General features: G+C 45.0%; 1 protein-coding gene across 8 annotated transcripts in view; it reads left to right on the top strand.

Annotated features, from left to right (window-relative positions):
* SHC3 (SHC adaptor protein 3) overlaps positions 1-20,021 on the top strand; it is a 309,673-nt gene that overhangs the window by 234,990 nt on the left and 54,662 nt on the right. For all 8 annotated transcript variants that reach the window (XM_074017818.1, XM_074017817.1, XM_074017813.1 and 5 more), the window contains 4 exons: positions 2,653-2,716; positions 5,318-5,437; positions 9,310-9,363; positions 13,947-13,998. In XM_074017818.1, the coding sequence (XP_073873919.1) occupies positions 2,653-2,716; positions 5,318-5,437; positions 9,310-9,363; positions 13,947-13,998 (290 nt within the window). The remainder of the gene's footprint in view (positions 1-2,652; positions 2,717-5,317; positions 5,438-9,309; positions 9,364-13,946; positions 13,999-20,021) is intronic.

The following is a 20,021-nucleotide window of genomic DNA, read 5'->3' as shown; positions in this document are numbered from 1 at the left end:
GATCCATGCCAGTCACATAGACCATTCTTTGTGGGGCCTTGGGATGGGCTGTAGTGAGATGGATGAGGAGGGAGAAAGATGCTACTACATGATTTCAAAGAGTCCAGTTCTGAAGGGAAGATGGTGAAATCATGACGACAATGAGGTTTCACATCTGGCGGTTGGGCTGGCTTCCGAGACTTTCAGGTGACCACGGAGGTTGCCAAATGTCCCATTTTCATATTAGCCGAGTTCTGAGGTCATTATTTGGCTCACAGAAACAAGGTCATACTGAACAGAATGTTAAGAAGCAATCCCTATGATTAAAAACAGGGCAAAATTGGTACCTGAGACTCAAATGGGGATTAAGTGGAATTACGTAAAGCTAAATAATGATTGCTAAACGAACAAATTGAAACAGTACTGCTTACCAAAATGTACTGCACTTAAACAGCGAGAAGGGGAATTGAGAATAGTTACATTTAAAATTAGATTTTGGAGTTAAAGTAACTCATTCCAGGCATCTAAATATTGCAGTTATTAATAGTTATGCTGCATTTCTATTTCAAACAGAAATAGATACCATCAGCGTGGTTGAAATGAGAATTCACACACGCGTGTTATCGTATGAGCATTAGGAAGGAATTTATGCCAGTGATGAAAAGAGAACATTTTTCTAAAAAGCAGTTTCATTTGAAAACTCCTTTGGGGATTCTAAAGGCTCACAAGTGGGATCCTTAGGATTTTCCCTGAGGACACGAGCTCTGAGAAATGTTTGGAACTTCTTCTATCTGCAAATGTGCGCTGAGACCTGTGCACTCCATTCTGTGTGAAAAGGTATTGGAAAGAAATGTTAACTATTTTCAGAGCTTTGTAATTCCTTCTAACTGGTGATGAATAGTTTCTACCTCCCATCCCCCAAAGTAGCACAGAAGCAGCAGAGTCCTGTTGCAAGCTCCAGGGGCTGACTAAATGAGACATTTGGAACCGTGTGTCTTTTTGGATAACTATCCTTGGAGTCTGATTTTTTTCTTTTAGACTCCATGTCGGTGGATGGTAAAATAAATACGGTGCTTATTAGGAATATTTATGGAGTGATTAAAGGGAGACACTTCCCCATATAATATCTTTCTACCCTGCTGGAACCATCAGAGGTTTAGCTGCCTTGCTCAACTAAGTATGTCTCTTTAATGTAAGAAATACAATGCAGAGATTCACTGAACTGGTTTTCTAAAAATTCAACAGATAAAATATACATAATAGGTTTATATAGGTCTTAAAGAGACAATTTGACCTTCTTTAATAAGAAGTTAGCTTTTAGAAAGTACTTTAGATGATACGTGATTGGTCACTTTGATAGAACCACAGTTAGAATATTATTATAAAATGAATAGAAGTAAGCATAAACATCAAAAACATTTGTTTCTTGCTTCACTTTTTCCACGTCATGATGATTCATTGCCTACGGTTTTCCTGGCATCTGAGTTTTAGGAAAAATGTTTCCTTCCCTGCTCTCTACAATGAATTGAATGGCAAATGGGAAGCTTGTCCTAACAGTCAGTCACCTAACTGATATGGACATATTTCTGTTAAAAGCACTGTGTCGTTATGGTGATTATTTTTCGTCCACATGGTAGAAATTAATTTGAAGAAGTATTGAACCTAGAAAGTTTATAGAATGTTTCTGAGGACCTGTTATCTTCTGTCATTCACCGTGTCTCCAAGGCCCTGTGATTTTTTCTATGTACTAGTATTTTCCCTTCCATGTGTGAGTGGGAAGGGTCACCAGCTCTTTTCTGGACCCCTGACTTGGGGCCATCTTTGCCCACCTCCCAGGCATTTCTCACTTAGGCTGGGTCATGAGATTGCGCTGTGTTTCCTCTCCAGCATCCCCTTCCTGCCACCCTAGCCCTCAGCTGCAACAATCCTGTCTTGCTTCCTCTCCCTCTGGGACCCTCCTGCCCCCATGCAGAACCGTGTGTTGGACTCATGCCCCCTGGCCACTCAGTACCAGGGCACTCTGCCTCCTCCACCAGGACCATGCCTGCACGTCCCAGCAGCCTCACCAGTGCTGTTCCATGGAACTGCCCTGCACATCACCTCACTGCTGGCTCCTTTATACACCCTGCAGTTCCTCTTCTCCTTCCAACCCCTCTTGATTTTGTGAGATTCACTAACCACAGAAACTGTGAATAAAACTCAGATGACCATGTTTCTTTTGATTACATTCTAACTCACTTAAGAAGGATCTTGATCAACCGAGGTGGTTGATTAGGTTTGGGCCTGATGTCCTGACCAAAATCATGGAGACCGACAGCATCACGGTGTCAGGAAGAGTGTGTTTTAGGGTGCTGACTTACAAAAATAGAATCTTAGCAAAATGTAAAAAAAAAAAAAAAAAGTGTAGCATTGACACAGATGACACTGTTAGCATCCAGCCACTACAACAAAGAGAACTAGAATATTGCCAGGAGAGGTTTTATGATGACCTGTTTGCATTTTGTTTAGTTTTGTGTTTTAGAAGAAGAGTTGGATGACTTCCAAATTGGCAGGTCTCTTTTCTATACTGAAATAAACGGGCAGTTATTTTCTTTGGATGTGCAAGTGTAGCATCTCTGGGTTCCATAATCCTGACCAACACATGATAAAATGGCTTTTTCTTCCTGTCCTAAGGGAAGCCATCAGCCGTGTCTGTGAAGCTGTCCCTGGTGCCAAGGGAGCCTTCAAGAAGAGAAAGGTACTGTCCTCAATGCTCTGTGTCTAACTGTGTCTCCTCCTTTGCTTCCTCTTTTTCGCCACTCGGTATCTTCAGTCACACAGAATTATTCATTGTCCTCTTTCTGTGGCCTGGCACTTGCTACTTCTAAAAGCAGAAAGGGCTTAGATTGCTTTCTGTCTCATGTGCTTGAGGACGGTTAGCTGTCCCTGTCTCGGAAGTAGACACCCTGGCTACTCACTCACTGTGGCATAAACTCTGAAGACAGTGATAACAACAGACACTTAAAACAGGGTCAGGCTTTCCTTTAAGCACTTTGAATACATCAATTCACTTAATTACAACAACTGAGGTAGATATCCCCAGTGGTGTGCTGGTAAGTGTTTAACAACCAGCTCTCCAGGTTGGGCAGGGGAATGAAAAGTAGAGTTTGTAGCATTTTCTGATTTCTGTGATGCCAGTACTTCTACTGTGGCTGATTTCAATTTCTCCAAATGATATCCCTCAAAGACAGAGTCGGGAAGAGATATGTGGTAGCTCATGGTTACATAATGTTTCCACCATACAAGTACCGTGGGCATCAATAACTTGGAAAGCAGTTAGTAGTTAATGCAGCAAAAGAATTAGGAAGTGATGTGTGTTGAGCATTTATTGTTTTTTTTTTTTTGTTTTTTTGTTTGTTTTTGAGACAGAGTCTCGCTCTATCCCCCAGGCTGGAGTGCAGTGGCATGATCTTGGCTCACTGAAATCTCTGCCTCCTGGGTCAAGCGATTCTCCTGGCTCAGCCTCCCAAATAGCTGGGATTACAGGTGCACGCCACCATGCCCAGCTAATTTTTGTGTTTTTAGTAGAGATGGGGTTTCACCATATTGGCCAGGATGGTCTCAATCTCTTGACCTTGTGATCCACCTGCCTCGGCCTCCCAAAGTGTTGGGATTACAGGCGTGAGCCACCATGCCCGGCCCTGTCATCTGTTTTTTTTTAAAGGTAATTTATTTAACTATAAGTTTACATACATTCATTTTTAATACAACTGTGATTAATTGTCAGATTATAAAATTCTGAAAAATTTAATAATTGGCTCCCATCAGCTGAGCCAAGCCAGCACTAGAATACCACTGGATATCCCCATATTACAGACAACCACAACTGTGGCACGGAGGGGAAAGGCCGCAGTGTGGGTAGATGTTGTCTGAGAGCAAGCTCAGAGGTCTGGGCTCCACAGGCTGCGTGTTCAAACACTGCACTAGGACTTTTCATCCTGAAGATATTTGAGCCAGAAGGAAAAAAAAAAGCCTGGATTAGGAGAAACCATGAAAACCTCTTCAGTTAAGTGTCTAGTGAAGACCCAGCAAAATCCACAATCAAGGCTTTTCTATGCCTAACCTGAATTGTGGCGAAAATGTCCTTCAAAGAACCTCTGAATCCGCCCCGAGGCTGCCCGTTCCTGATCCAGATCATCTGGACAGCTGCGTGTGTGGCTCTGCTGATCCCAGGCTCAAGCTTGTTTCTGTCTTCAGGTCTTGGGGACTTTCATGCATCCACAGGGCAGCTGGGTTTCCGGCAGAGAACTCTGAATGAAGATTCAGATGTGCCAGCCTGTGTTCTGCCCAGTCCATGGGGAACCAAGCAAGGTTCCAGAGTCTCCACTACAGGAACTAGGACAGCGACTGAGAACGGAGAAGTGGAATCTCATCTTCCAGGTCCCAGCTCATCCTGGGGCACCCTCATGGTTCTCTTGGTGGAAACAATGCCCATTTCTTGGCTCTACCCAGAATCTCATGGGTGGGGCCTCAGCATCTCTGTTTTTAAATAGCTCCTTCAGGAGATTAAAAAGGGTGTGCACCTGGTTAGGAACTAATTAGCATATCAAAAGAGAAAGTGTTCTAATCCAAAAAGAAAGGATGGGTTGGTACCAAAGGGCCTTGCCCACCCAGGTACCCAGGAAAAAGGTCCCTGGCCCCAAAATACAGCTGTCAGTCCCCTGTAAGGACATTTCTGACAGGGTAATGGATGCACCAGTTACAGCCAGGCCATGTCTGTCTATCCTTGTGCTGGTTCTAGGCCCATGGGTTTCTAACAGGGCAGTTCATGAGAACCTTGACCAGAGAGAGTACGCCAAAAAATTTGTGGTCCATTCCCTTCGGCCACAAACATCCTTGCAGCTCTCTGGGATTCTTGTAATCCCCTAAAGCTGGCCTGCTTTAGTCTTCCTCTAAGTTAGTTTGACTCTTCCTCTGAAGTAGGTGTGATGATACCAGGTTGCTGAGCCTGCAAAATGCAATGGGCTTTCCCCAGGTTTATACACAAGGGCTTCCCCATGAGACACTTCCCAACAGGGCCAGGGAAAAGGCCTGGAAGACTGATGCCTCTGCCTGCCTGCAGGAGTTCTCACCTCAGCATTTGCATATTACATGGTTTATAATTTGCATGTTGTATGTTCTAAAATCTGCATATTAACTTTGGACCCCCGACTCCCAGCTTATTCATTTCACATTTTGTCTTCCTATGCCTAAGGAGGAAGGAACAATCAGTGAGAGTTTGGGGGTGTGGCAAGCATCTACTTCCCCACCCTTTGAGATGGAAATGAAACAGCTAAAATAATGCTCTTCAATTTCACAGCCTCCGAGCAAAATGCTGTCCAGCATCTTGGGAAAGAGCAACCTCCAGTTTGCGGGAATGAGCATCTCTCTGACCATCTCCACGGCCAGTCTGAACCTGCGAACTCCGGACTCCAAACAGGTACATGGGTGCTCAGATCCCCTGTTCCTGCCCACAGCCCCAGCTGATGAGTGTTTGCAGGCGTCTTCCTTGCAGCTTTACTGAGCCCACATAGCATATGTTTGTGTCAAAGTTTTACTAGAGTATGAACTTTGGCCACTTTGAAGGATCACCAAGAGAATGATAAATGAAATCGGCTCTCTTTAATTCTGCTTTTTATTTCTTTGGAGGATAATGCATGAAATAATTTGTTTACATGCAATGTAAAAAACAAACAGACAAAAAAACAGATGTGTGTGCAAAGTCTCTTCTTAATGTCCTTATCCTTATTTTTTCTTTTACACCATATTTAATTGGTTTTACAGGCTAAATTTTATTTTATTACCTTTGAAGTGGATGGCATGTAATGGTCTAATTGGTGATTTTTTTTTTTTTTCCTTTAGTGGCTCATTGTTTTGGAGCATCCTGTAGTACATACTGTTGTAGGGGTAATGAGAAGTGGTGTTGTCTATGGAATAGCCAGTGTGGAATGAATTTGGAGCTGACTGAGACACCACAGCCACAGTGTTAATTAAGGCTAATTTTATTGAGGATGGTTGCATTCCTGCACAGTGTCTATCTTTTAGATTTCTCTGATCTAGTCATCATTAATTTGTTTAGCTGGAAAAATGGGTGTTTGAGTAGCTATTTTAGCTACCAACAAGGCACTTCTGAAGGTCAAATGAGGCACAGGTGAAATGTTTGACCAGTATCCAGAGGGTGTGGAGTGTGGACTCCCCTTCCTTGCTCTGCTCTGGCTCAGCTTTTGGGGCTGGCAGTAGGAGCTGGAGCTCGGATGGGACCTCTCTATATAATACTATACCTGATTCCGACATTGTCACCAGGGATGCCGCAGTGACCTTTATGTTACTATACATATTTCTATTGATTGACTTCCATATTCCCCAGGTTAGTGAGCAGCATCTCCAGCTTCGTTTATTCCTCCACCTGCTACCCAAGATGTTGAAATAAATCCTAGATCTAGCACAGAAATGGGAAGCAAAACCCAGGCTTTGTGTTGACATAACTAGATACCACTTCTCACTGCCTCCTGTTGTCCTCACAGGACTGATAGATAATTCCTTGTGTCTTTTTATCTTAACTTGTCTAAGGGACTAGTTCACTAGCACTGGAGATTGTAGATTCTGAATATTCATCAGGCTCAGCCTTTCTCTGGCACGGCCCAAGGCTGAGCTGTTCATGAAGGCTTGTGGGCTGGGCTCACCTCTGCACTCTCCTTCATGCCCAGAGCTGTTCCTTTCCTATGTCTCCTGGACCTTTTGTTTGGTCCTCAGACTCCTTAAATCTGTGGGAACTTCTCCCTGAACTCCCCTCCCACCTCAGTAAAACAGAAAACAAACTACAAGCAGTGGAATGAGACTGGGCTGGCCCTCTCTGTCCTGGAACATGGCAGCTGAAGCGGGTATCCAGTTCATGTTTTCCTGCCCTTGGTTTGGGCGGATGGGGCAAAGTGGCAGGTTCTGGACACCCAGGGGACTGGTAGTTTGGTTGATGAGTGTGTGAAGCTTGGGTGGGGGGCAAGCACACTGGGTTCTCACTCTCCCTTCCAGCTGACTTCTGAGCCCAGCTGTAGCAAACTGAGAACAGCCTGGCTAGACACTCCTTTCTCCATCCGATGAGACAGCAGCAAGACAACAGCCGCTCCCCTCTACAGAGTTCCAGGTGGAAATGAGACGCAACACCCTCAGGGTGAAACATGTGATTTAGGTCAATTAGCTCTAATTTTCTTACCCTGGTTTTCAATTTCTGTCTTACTCAAAGACATAACATACAACCACAGAATAAGGCTCATGCATCATATCGATCAAACATGACTTTCATTTTTTTTCCCAAATCATAGCTTCCAATTTAATTTCCAAACTTCAGTTTTAGACCTGCCTTATAAGCAAAAATTAAATAAGCAAAAATGTAAAACTTTGGGAGCCATAGTTTATCATTTTCTGGTGATTGCTATTTTGTCATTGTTTTCTTAGGAGCCCTCTACCTTTGCGCCAGAGGGAAGATTCCAGAGAGCTGCAAAGGCCACTATTTTTAGTTTAACTCAGCTGGGGCTTGGGTGCAGCCTATGTAGCCAGCTTCATTTTCTATTCACTTATGTACTCAGGGGTTTCTAGATCCTGAGGTGTTGTAAGTGCCAATAACCAAAGTAGGCATTTAAAACTGTCTTATTTTCTATTATAATTCAATTATATTTTATTTCAAGTTTCACAGGAGCATGTTTAGACAAATCCCTGGGAAGTGTGATTATAGCCATGTAAATTCTGACTGCCTGCCCGAGGACAGGGGCCCAAGGGGACTCTGCAGAACTGAGCTTGGTTATGTTGGGATAGAGATGAGCTCTGTTCCCATCCCCAGAAATTTACTTCAATGTCATTACATTGTCTTTTAAAAGATAAAATTAGCGTGGAAGACTTATGTCGCTTTTTAAATTTAGGGCAGCTTCTAATTTACTCAGTGTCTACTAAATTCCACTGTACGCTGCAGTTTATAAAGCTAATGGAAATTTCCCATTTTAAAATTAACACGGATTGTCTGCTCTGGATTTCACATTGATAAATTACAAGAGTGCTTTGGACAGTGCCGAGGTGAAATCTCGGACGCTGGCTTTCTAATTTATATGCACATGATACAAATGGGATAAAATGGAAGACGGGCCACATTTCCCCCCATTCTAGCTGTGGGTTCTGTATCGGAGACCCCAGTGTGTTTTTGGAAACATAATCTGTAAGTTGAGATATTTTGGTGTGTGGGTGACACAGGTTCCTTCCGGAAGAGGCATGGTTGTTAAGACCCTAGCCTCGGGGTGGGCCTCCCTGTCATAAGCGACTCAAGGTCAGACATAACCAGACCCACACACATTTGTGTCTTTCCACAAGGTCAGACTTTCACTGAAGCTATTTTAGTAATAGAAACCATGAGCTACATGGAGTTCATTCCGTATCAGAGCTGTGGGCACATAGGCTAAAGCCACTCCCCAGGTCAGTCAACATTGCAAACCATACTTAAGAGTATACTTAATCAGTATATAAATGTTACAGATTGACATTCCACAGCAAACCAAGTAACATTTAACATCAAGAGAAAAAGAGATAGGAGTAGGGGTTAATAAACCATTCTGGGGCAAGTGACGTGGACAAAGAGAGTGTCCTGGCTTGATCCAGATGGACAACATGTCTTGCAAGGAAGAGTCTTTGATGTGGGCAGAGCCTTCATTGGCAGATGCTGGCTGCTCATCACCAGTGACAGCAAGACGGAGTCTGTTAAGAAGGCTGTTTCAAGCTGGTGAAGTCCTGCTTTTTCTGACCAGAGTCCTCTGGTAAGGACTGATAGTAAAAGAATATACCTTTTTATGTCCTCATCTTGTTGGGTGCTATCTTTATTCATTAGGCAAACATCTGGTACCTGTTGGCATGTTGCTTCTTGAAATGTAAGATGGAGTCTTTTTCTAAGATGGAGTCACTTATGTTAAGGGTGCTCCATACACGCCCTGTGTTAGATCACAGCTCTGCTAATCACCAGTTGTCTTAATTTGAGCAAGCCACTTGACCCCTCTGGGTTCTGGCTCCTCACCTGTAAAGTGGGATGGTGATAGTTCCCACACCACAGGCTGCAGCGAGGCTTCACGGACGCTATTCTGGCAAAGCAGCTGGACAGCAGTCATCAGATTGTGAAAGGTGATCTATTACTATTACTTTTATAATCATTATTTTTATATAGGTACCAATTTTCAGGAAAACATGTCAATTTGTAATGCCTGCCAACAGACAGTTGCTTTTCCGAAATGTGGAAAGCGCAATAACAGCACATCTCGTTTCTTGTTTTGGGCCTGGCAGATCATAGCGAATCACCACATGCGGTCCATCTCCTTCGCCTCTGGGGGAGACCCGGTAAGTGCCCTTGGGGTTGGTCTCTTGCTCTTGTTGGGAATTTCTGAGAAGGGACCCCTGCTTCAAAAATACGCCTTGCAAGACACCGTAAAAAAAGTGAATTGTGATGCCAACAGATTTCCCCCTCCTGATTTCCCTAAAAGGTCTTCTTGGCCATCATTTTCTTTTTATTAGGGAAAACCTGTGACAAGAACCCCACCATTAGTTTTCATTTTGTTAGCCCAAAAGCTGTCAAAAATCCTGGAAGCACTGGCATTCTTACGAGGTGATGAAATAGTTCCCCCGGCCCCAGAGTTGCCGTGGGCTTCTCACGCTGTCACTCTGCTCTTGCCCTACTTTTTGTTTTTTTTATCTGACCTCCATATTAATATTTTAAGTCTGCCTGAAGAATGTAAATTTACTTAGTCTGCTCTGTTCATAAGCATTTAAAATCAGCGTTTTTCTCTCCTAGTGTAATACTGCAGCCTTTAATAGTTTGCTTTGCCAACAAGGAAGGAGTTGCAGAGACAGAGAGAGTAAGAGGGAGACTTGAGAACAGAATGAGAATGTTCTATTTTTGCTTCACATCTTTAATGAAGAAGGCGGAATAACAAGGGAATTTGCTTCCCACATTTGGGCAGGAATGCTACAAAGGATGTCAGCATTCAGCTTCAGAGTGGCCATGTCATCTAAACTGTACCGTCATGAAGGTGAACTCAGAAAACCACCTCCCGCTCCCGGGACAGAGTGGAATCCACACACACACTTCCTTTCTCTCTAATCCTTATCATTTCTTACATTTTATTGTAAGATGAAAGTCCTCATTGAGATGCATATTCAGAAAGTGGAAGTCTTCCCCAATTGAACTCATCCAATAGGGTCTCACTCTGTCGCCCAGGCTGGAATGCAGTGGCGCCATCACAGCTTACTGCAGTCTTGACATCCCGGGTCCAAGTGATCCTCCCACTTCAGCCTCATAGGTAGCTGAGACTACAGGCATGCACCACCATGCCTGGCTAGTTTTTTTGTATTCTTAGTAGAGACAGGATTTCACCATGTTGCCCAGGCTGGTCTCAAACCCTGGGCTTAAGTAATCCACCTGTCTTGGCCTCCCAAAGTGCTGGGATTACAGGCATGAGCCACTGCACCTGGCCTAAGGTGCATTTCTTCAGATGCTGTCTATATGTATATGTCCACCTATTTCCTACCTAATTTGCAGTGGTTTTCTAATTCCTTGCCCCTTGTGATGTTTGGAGCCATAGTTTCTTAAATTTGGAGGATAACCCAGTTTTGACATATAAAAGGCAGATGTCTTGTACATCTGCATTAATAGCTTCCTTCAAGAACTCGTCTTAAACCTGTCTTAATGTTGATATTATAAGTGAAAACACACATATCTAGATCGTTGGGAGCCAATTACATTGGCTTGTGTCAAAACTATTTTATTTTCAGGATGCACATAGGACTATACTTTTTTTTTCTTTCAGATTTCCTTATCATCTCTTATTTTTTTAAAAAAATTAGAAACATTTAGTAATCCTTAAAGTAATCCACAACCTGTTATATTTTCTGTGATTTCTTTTTTCTGGTTTATAAAATGTCATAACACAGAACAGGAAGCCTAGTTACTTTCCATTGTAACCAATCCAAATGCATTTTATATTGTGCATGAGATTACATTCCAAACTGATTTGTAACCATGAATTTAGCACGTTATAATTGTTAGACATTTTTAATAAAGCTGACAATTCTATGTTCTAGTCCTTGTTCTCCTGCTAAGTGTACATGTCACTTATGACTTAGTGCCTCAGTTTACCCATTAGGAAAATGGTATTTTGAACTAGCAAGCAAGATAGACTAGAAAACTTCATTAATTCCCCTCTAAAAAGGGTATGCTGTAATTATAATCTACTGTAATTAGCAGTGTTAAAAGACCACCCCAAGAATGGCAGAACAATGGCCAGGCTCAGGGGTTCTTGGGGAGTGGGAACAGGGATAGAATAAATGCAGAACAGCACTTTGCAGCTCTGTCTTTGGAACTTAGTGTGCTTCCTGATGACAAGAACATTGTTTTGAATGGTAATATATTTGCCTGCTCTGCCAGAAAAGGATCAATACTGGCATCAGAAAAGCTTGGCCATTGACCATCTGAGAGACAGGGACATATTATGTCTCTCTATTCTCCCTCTTTACCCAACTTTGAGCCAGAGTAACAATGCAAAAGAAATTCCTTGTATTCATTACTAATGCTGACTCTAATTTTGTTACCTGAATATGTGCAAAAATAAATTAAAAATAAACTTCTTATGTTTATACTTTTTAGTTAACTCTAACCCCTACTTAAATTTGAAAGTCAAATACAAGTAAACATTGTAGGACCAATGACATTCAATGTAATACTGCTTTGCTATGATGGACAAAGTTCACTGAAACTAAATCTCCATTCTCAATGTGATGCTGGCCTGGCCACCATGGGGCAGAATTTTTTCAGTTCAATGTCTCTCCATTACCATAGGCACCTGGATGACTCAATTCTTCCACTAATTTCTTCTATTCAAGGAAAAACTTCAGTTGTACATCATGTACAAATGTAATGTCAATTTGCTTTATGTGGGCAGAGGAATCTACCCTGTGTCCTTTTCTTTCTAATTCTTTGAAAACCTAGCACTCATAATGTTGGAAACCCAGATGCAAATCCTGGCATTGAGATCGTATGCAGACCTTGATAACACAATGGTCATCTAAATGATCCCAGATACTCTTGTATTAATTTTTAAGATAATCATGGAAATGAAAATAAAATTTTTTTTTAAATGCTGGTGACGTCTCAAACACTGGAGAAGGCACCTGTCCAACCCTAGGGTTCTGTGGATTTCAGCTTGAAAAACCCTGGTGCTCTCTTAGATGCTCTCTAAGGATCCTTCTGACATTCACGTCTCGTGAGTTCAGGAAGTGTCTGTGATTACAAGCTGTCATCCTTGTTTTTGCCAATAACTTCAGATTCTGACCACATCCCCCTTGATGGAAATGACCAGAAGCCGGTTTGACCAGGTGGACAATCTTTCACTTCCCTTCCCTAGTCAGCCTGTGAATACACCAGGGAACAGTGTCCTGAGCAGAAAAGAAAACAACTTAGCTGAGCCACACCCTGCGGAATGACGGGGGAAACAGCACCATTATCTCAAGAGCTGCTGGAAGAATTCTGCACTGGTGTGGTCTTGTTGGGCTGTGTAAGATCCAGCGGGATGGGGTGTGGAGAAGTGCCCAGCACCACCCACCTGATCCTACAGCAGATGTCCCACAACAGTGACATGGCCGCCCCATACTCACTCTCTCCCTCATCCCTCTCTCCTTGGAGAGCTTTTGTAGGGCACTGTTGAGAGAGAAGGAGATGTCTCCTTTACCCATAGAGAAAACAGTGGAGCAAGTCACAACAGAGCCTTTAGGTACTGGCAACATCGGGAGCCACCAATAAGCTGGTGAAGCCCTTCAAAGCAGCAACATGTGGGAAATGTCTGCCAAAATGGGGTAGACTTTTACCAGTTGCCCCACAGAGTCTTGAATGTTGAAAATATCAGCTTTGCAGAGGAGTCTTTTCTGCTTTCAAGAGTTAAGATAATTACTGGTTCCTCTGCTTATTTGTTTATGAATTAAAATGCACATGGTTGCCTTGGTCTACTTTTGAGGTTATCATTTCCCCTGTGCACTGATTACGTGAGAAGGCAGGCAAAGAAACTCACAGTTCATACAGAAGGATGAGTCTTCTCAGTAGAGCTCATATTTTTAAAACATATTAAAGTATTAAGATCATTATTTATATCCAAGAAGAAAATAACCATTATGTCTCATCCACCATGAAGGCAGCATTTGCAGTCAGCCTTTGAACATCCACTCTGGTTTTCTTCTAGCCTAGCAGTTCTCAAAGTGTGGCTCCCAGAGCCACAGCAGCTAGAAACTTGTCAGAAATGCAAATTTTGAGCCCTTACCCCAGAACTACTACCGAATTGGAAACTGAGGGGTATGGCTCAGCGTTCTATTTTAACAAATCCTGCAGGGGATTCTGATACCAGCTCAAATTGGACAACCACTGGTGTAGACAAAGCTGAGAGCAGTGGTTCTTAACTTGTGGTTCACGTTACAGTCACCTAGGGAGCATCTAAAAACTAACCCGCAGGCCTCACATCCAAACCAATTAAATCGGATTGTGTGCATGTTGGAACGCAGGTATCAATGTTTTTAAAGCTTCTCGAGCGATCCAACATGCCTTTTCTCCTTGCTGCTCAAAGTGTGAATGGACTTCTAACCAGCTCCCGTGGGATACTGAGACACTGCGGCCTCAGTATACATGGAAACTGGTTAGAAGTGCAGGACCTCAGACCCTACCCCAGACTTGCTGAGTCAGAGTCTACAATGTGAGCCCTCTGGGTGGTTGCTACCCACATTATATAGTTTGAGTCTTCTGTGGGCTGTTTCTTAGGCAGCATTTGATACTTTAGCTGTTTGGTGGTTGAGTCCTTCTAAGCTCACTGGTTTGTGCTCTGTGTCCCTCACTGTGTGTTCTGTCACTTGTGATTAGTGATATAGACATCTTTTTTCTTTAACAGGACACAACTGACTATGTTGCATATGTGGCTAAGGACCCTGTTAATCGCAGAGGTAAGCAGTGCTTGACCCCTATAATCTCTCATTTGTGTATAGCCAGCCTTCACATTCTATATGAGCTGGTCCTCATTATCTCAGCCCCCTCCCGACCAATGAGCAGTGCCATCTTGTATTACTAAGGATGAATGAGGTTTGCAAGGATTGTAGATCGCCTGGCTGAGTTAGGAGGTACTGGACCTCTCTGACCACCAAACACACACCTGTATCCAGATAGCTGGTTTGGTACAATTGATTTACACACAAACAGCCCCCGCCCATATTCTGACAGTGGCCTCGGTTACACCTGGAAGACCACCTGCTGCCCGTCCTCCTGCCGAGCTTCAGCTCCCGGTGTGTGCCCAGTGCCCAGTAAGCCACGCAGAGCTACTTCACTCTGCCCTGCCAGCCCTAGAGGCCAGTGTCCGAGCTCAGGTGCTGTCTGCTTATACCCCTTTCAGCTTCTAAGTCCTTAGGCACAGGCTAGATGGGGGAAGTCATTTATAAAGACAAAGCCCATTGGATGGTAGCATGGCTGGGGTGGGTGGGACTGACCAAGGTGCACTACCCTGGGATTCCAGGAAGCTACTGATGCACCACACCACAGCTGCAATTTAAAACTCACTGATGAAATAACAAATGGAATTAATAACAGCACAAAACAGCACTTCCTTCCACAACCCCCCTACCCCAGGTACCAACTAAGATTTTCTAGTTTGCTTTGCATAATTTTTATCCATATACATACACTCTCTTTTTAACATTTTCATACAAATGAGATCCTGATATTCTGTTTTGCTGCCTTACCCTCCAATGCTGTATGTTGGACATATTTTTAAGGTAGTCCACACAGAACAGATGAACTGATCCCTGATGTGGCTCTATGGAGAACCTTCCCCCACGCCACCGCCTGGGGAGCTTAAAGAAATCTCAGTGCTCAGGCCTCAGAGAGTGGGGCCCAGACAACATTTTCTAAAAGCTCTTCAGGTGTTTCCAAGCTACCGCCACGGCTGGGAAATAAGGCTTAGGTCCAGATCCTGAAGGAGTTTAGCCCTGAGTCATTGACTGGGTTTCTCGGGGGCAAACCAAGAGTACTTTCTGCCCACAATACAGTTTCCGTCCAGCGACATGGGAATCAGGATCGATTCCACATGTCCCGTGGCTGCCTCATCAGACTCTCTCAGGTTTGTATGCGGTGATATTGTGAAGACAAGTGCCAGACCTGTGATGCAGAAAAGGATCTCCACCATTTTTGGTGCTTGAGGGCACCACAAACACAGGGTCCCTCTTATGGACTGAATGTTCATGTCACCCCCAAATTTACATGTTAAAATAGAACCCCCCAATATGATGGTATTGCATTAATTAAAGGCCCCAATTGAAGGTGGTGTCTTTGGGAAGTCATTAGGTCATGAGGGGGAAGCCTTATGAATGGGTTTGGTGCTCCTGTCAAAGAGACCTCAGAGAACTCCCTCACCCTCTTTCCACCCGTGCGAGGACACAGCAAGAAAGCGCCGTCTGCAAACCAGGAAGAGGGCCCTCACTAGACACCAAGTCTGCTGGCACCTTCCAGCCTCCAGAACTGTGAGAAACAAATGTCTGTTGTTGAAGTCACCCAGCGTGTGGTGTTACAGCAGTCCCGGCTGACTAAGGCCCTTTGTTTGAGACAGTTAGTGGGAGATCCTCACTCTGTACTTCCACCTATCTATTGTGTGTAACAAACTATTCAAGCTTAGTGGCTTCACAACCACCATTTTATTATAATAGAATGTGGGTCAGGAATTCAGGCAAGTGTCAGCTGGTCAGTTCATCTGCCCAAGTGGCATCGACAGGGGTCACCGAGTGGTCTTTAGCCAGAGAGTCTGGGCTGGTCTAGAAGGTCCGAATTGGCTTTGCTTCCACACCTGGGACCTTGGCAAAGATGACTAGAGGCTCAGCCCCCTCCATGGCGTCTCAGAGACTCTCCAAGTGGCCCCTTCAGCCCTCTGGGAAGCAGGGCTTTCTATGTGGCAGCTCTAGGTTCCATGAGACCCAGAGTAGATGCTTCCAGTGCTAGGAAAGGCCAGGCTCAGCTTCACTTCTGCCATAGATTTACCAGTCACAACTGTTGGCCAGGTGCGGTGGCTCATGCCTGTAATCCCAACACTTTGGGAGGCTGAGGCGGGCAGATCATGAGGTCAGGAGATCGAGACCAGCCTGGCCAACGTGGTGAAACCCCATCTCTACTAAAAATACAAAAATAAGCCAGGTGTGGTGGCATGCACCTGTAGTCCTAGCTACTTGGGAGGTGGAGGCAGGAGAATCACTTAAACCTGGGATGCAGAGGTTGCAGTGAGCCGAGATCATGCCACTGCACTCCAGCCTGGTGACAGAGTGAGACTCCATCTCAAAAAGAAAAAAAAAAAAGCTGTCACAGCCAGCTCAGACTCAAGGGGAAGGAAGCCACATGTACTTTTCAAGGAAAGAGTGTCAAGGAATTTGTAGCCATCTTTATCCCTCAACCCTCCTTTCACCACGTATGAAGAGGCCCAGCCTACTAGATGACAGTATGGGCAGGCAGGGTGGGTCTAGCTGCATCCCTCCAGCAGCCCAGCTGTGAGTACGTTCTGCTCCATCTCATCAGTGTTCTTACCAGGATGACTTCCTCCATGAAGGAGCAAGTGGCAGGGCTTTCTCCCAACTGCTCTATTTTCTTTCTTCCTCCCCTAAGCCATGTAGAGAGGGGTTAATTTAGGAAGATTGGCCTCTACCACTGGGCAGAGTAGCAAGAAATTCTGGGTGTGAATGTCCTTATTTGGGCTCTTAAATGTCCAAGTTCCCACACAGGGGCTCCTAGGCCTGTGTGTATGAGCTGACCTTGTAGTGTTGTGGCTACAGGCACAGCCTCTAAAGACCATCAGGGACAGAACGCACCCCGGAAAATCTTCTGTAAAATTTTACAGTTACGGGTTCAAGTCCCTCGATGCTGTTACTGCTTGTCTTTTTCCGTGCTGATTCTTGCTTCTACATTCTTGCATGTGTTTGTGGTTAATCTAGAATAATTCTAATGAGAATCTATATTTGTTTCTCTGGTATCAAGAATCCATGGCTTCTATAGTTAATTCAATGAAAGGACAAAAGGTCTCTGACCCAAGTCATTAAGTTGGATGGTCACCACCACCACCACCACCACCACCAGCAGCACCACCAGCACCACCACCACCACCAGCACCACCACCACCAGCACCACCACCACCACCACCAGCACCACCACCAGCACCACCACCACTGCCACCAGCACCGCCACCAGCGCCACCACCATCACCACCACCATCACCACCACCACCACCACCACCATCACCACCACCACCACCACCACCACCTCAAAGAGATAAGGGTGGAAAATGAGCCATGTTTCACAAGGTTGGTAAATTATAGCTAAAAGTCAGGACGAGTAGGAGGCCTTAGGCGATGACTACTGGCACCTGTAGGGATGCAATTCCCAACAGGTCAGACTTTGCTGAATTCTAACATACCATTTTCTTTTTACACTGGAACTTTCATTACTACCAGGTGACTCCCATGCCCTGCAACCTTATGTGTATATTAGACAGTTCCAAATGGACTGTTTGGGTCACAAAAGTAGCTACCAAATGATGCTCAAATTAGGCATATGACTGCCTACAGAAGGCATATACTTCGTATAATTTATAACAGGTGCCCTGATCAGGTGCCCTCTGGTTCTCCCTGGACCGAGACGTGGAAAGTTGTTTCCTATATAGTAGTTCCCCCTTATCTGCGGGGGTATGTTCCATCCAAGTCCCCCAGTGGATGCCTGGAACCACAAATAGCACCAAATCCTACACATACTATGTTTTTTTTTGATCTGATAACTGAGTCAGCTGCTAAGTGAGTACCAGGCAGGTAGCATATGCAGTGCAAATACTCGGGACAGAGCGAGGATTCACGTCTCGAGAGGGACTGGACAGGATGGCATGAGATTCCATCACACTACTCACTCAGAATGGCGTGCAATTTAAAACATGAATTGTAAATTTCAGAAATTTTCCATTTAGTGTTTTTGGACTGAGGTTGACCATGGGTAACTGAAACTGTGGAAGGCAAAAACCTCGGATAAACGGTGATGACTATGCTTAGGTGGTGCTGACCCAATGGGAGAGAAGCCTACGTGTCCAGCCTGAACAGCGGCTCCTAAGACATCTTGCTGCTCTTTTCCCAAGATTTTCTGAAGAACAGGAGGTCTTAGGAGTGAGAGGGCTTGAGTGCGAAGCCCACATGGGGAAGACGATGCTTCACACAGCCAAGCTTGCCTCTTCTGGGCTTCTTGAATATGGTGGTTTCAACAAAACGAGTTTCTGTTTTCTTTGGCCCAGAACTGCTGTAGGCCCCAAGAGGTGACTTTCCAAAAGAGGCCTTAAATATTTTGAACTCATTGGTGGAAGTAACACAGCACTGCTTCTAACTTTTCTTTCCCTTGGAAGCAAGGCCTTAAGTGTGTAATGGGTGAAAGCAATGGCTTATTATTTTTTTTAACCAAGTGGTTAAATATGCCATCGAATGACACTATGGCAGGAGGTGAATTTTCTGAGGGATGGATGTTTCCTACATTTGGCTATTATGAGCAGTGTTTTTACAAACAAAGCCAGACTCTGTGCTTTACATACCAGCCTGGGCTGAGAATGCTGAACATATTTTTCCAGCCCTGGCCTCTGTCTGAAAGCCAGCTCCACTTGGGTGTCTCACAGGCCTCCCAAACATAGGCAGTCACAGGCAGGTCCAGCACTTGCATCCTGCAGAGCACCTGCTGGTCTCTATCAGCAGCAACCCCTCCCCGCCTTCCCCACTTCTCTGCCTTCTTTCCTTCACCTGCACCTGCTGGCAAAGCTTTCCGTCTTACCAGTTCTTGCCACTGCCCTGCTGCCCCCTGACAGGCTTCATAATTAATCATAAGGTCACTCTGTGCCCGCTCTTCCTCTCTAAAGATTTTTTGTCCACATGGCAGCCAGAAGGATCCTTTTAAAATGGTGCAATCTTGTTCCTCCTCTGCTCACTCCAAATAAAATGTCCCATTCCCCCATCCCCCACAGGACCCTCTGTGAGCTCACTCCACTCCATCCCGTCTCACTTCCTATGATCCCCTCTCCCTGCCACTCCAGCTACACTGGCTTCCGGGTCTTCCTTGACCCTGACAGTGCCAAGCAAGTTCTTGCCTCGTGGTCCCTGTGCCTGGCCTTCTACCACTGGCCTTCCTGGACTTCTCTCCCTGACTCCCTTCAGGCATCTTCTCCAGTGCCACCTCTGGGGCTGCCTCCCTTGATCATCCTGTTTACCATCCTACACCAACCATCTTCCAGCATGTCTTCCACCACCATCTTCCACCATATCTTCTACCACGTTCTCCACCACCATCCTCCACCACGTCCTCTACCACATTCTCCACCACCATCCTCCACCACGTCCTCTACCACATTCTCCACCACCATCCTCCACCACGTCCTCTACCACATTCTCCACCACCATCCTCCACCACGTCCTCTACCACATTCTCTACCACCATCCTCCACCACATCCTCTACCACATCCTACACCCCTGTCCTACACCACGTCCTCTACCACGTCCTACACCACTGTCCTCTGCCACTGTCCTCCACCATGTTCTCCACCACATCCTCTACCATGTCCTCCATCACCGTCCTCCACCACCATCCTCCACCACCGTCCTCTACCACATCCTCCACCACATCCTATACCACTCTCCTCCACCACCTCCTAACACCATCATCCTCCACTACTGTCCTCCACCATGTCCTAACACCACCATCCTCCACCACGTCCTCTACCACATTCTCCACCACCATCCTCCACCACATCCTCTACCACATCCTCTACCACTGTCCTACACCACGTCCTCTACCACATCCTACACCACCATCCTCCACCACCGCCCTCCACCATGTCCTCCACCACATCCTCTACCATGTCCTCCATCACTGTCCTCTACCACTGTCCTCCACCATGTCCTCCACCACCATCCTCCACCA

This window comes from Macaca fascicularis, chromosome 15 (genome assembly GCF_037993035.2).
Source record: "Macaca fascicularis isolate 582-1 chromosome 15, T2T-MFA8v1.1".
NCBI lineage: Eukaryota > Metazoa > Chordata > Mammalia > Primates > Cercopithecidae > Macaca > Macaca fascicularis.
The sequence above is the reverse complement of the archived record's forward strand: the minus strand, read 5'-3'. Positions and strand labels throughout refer to the sequence as shown.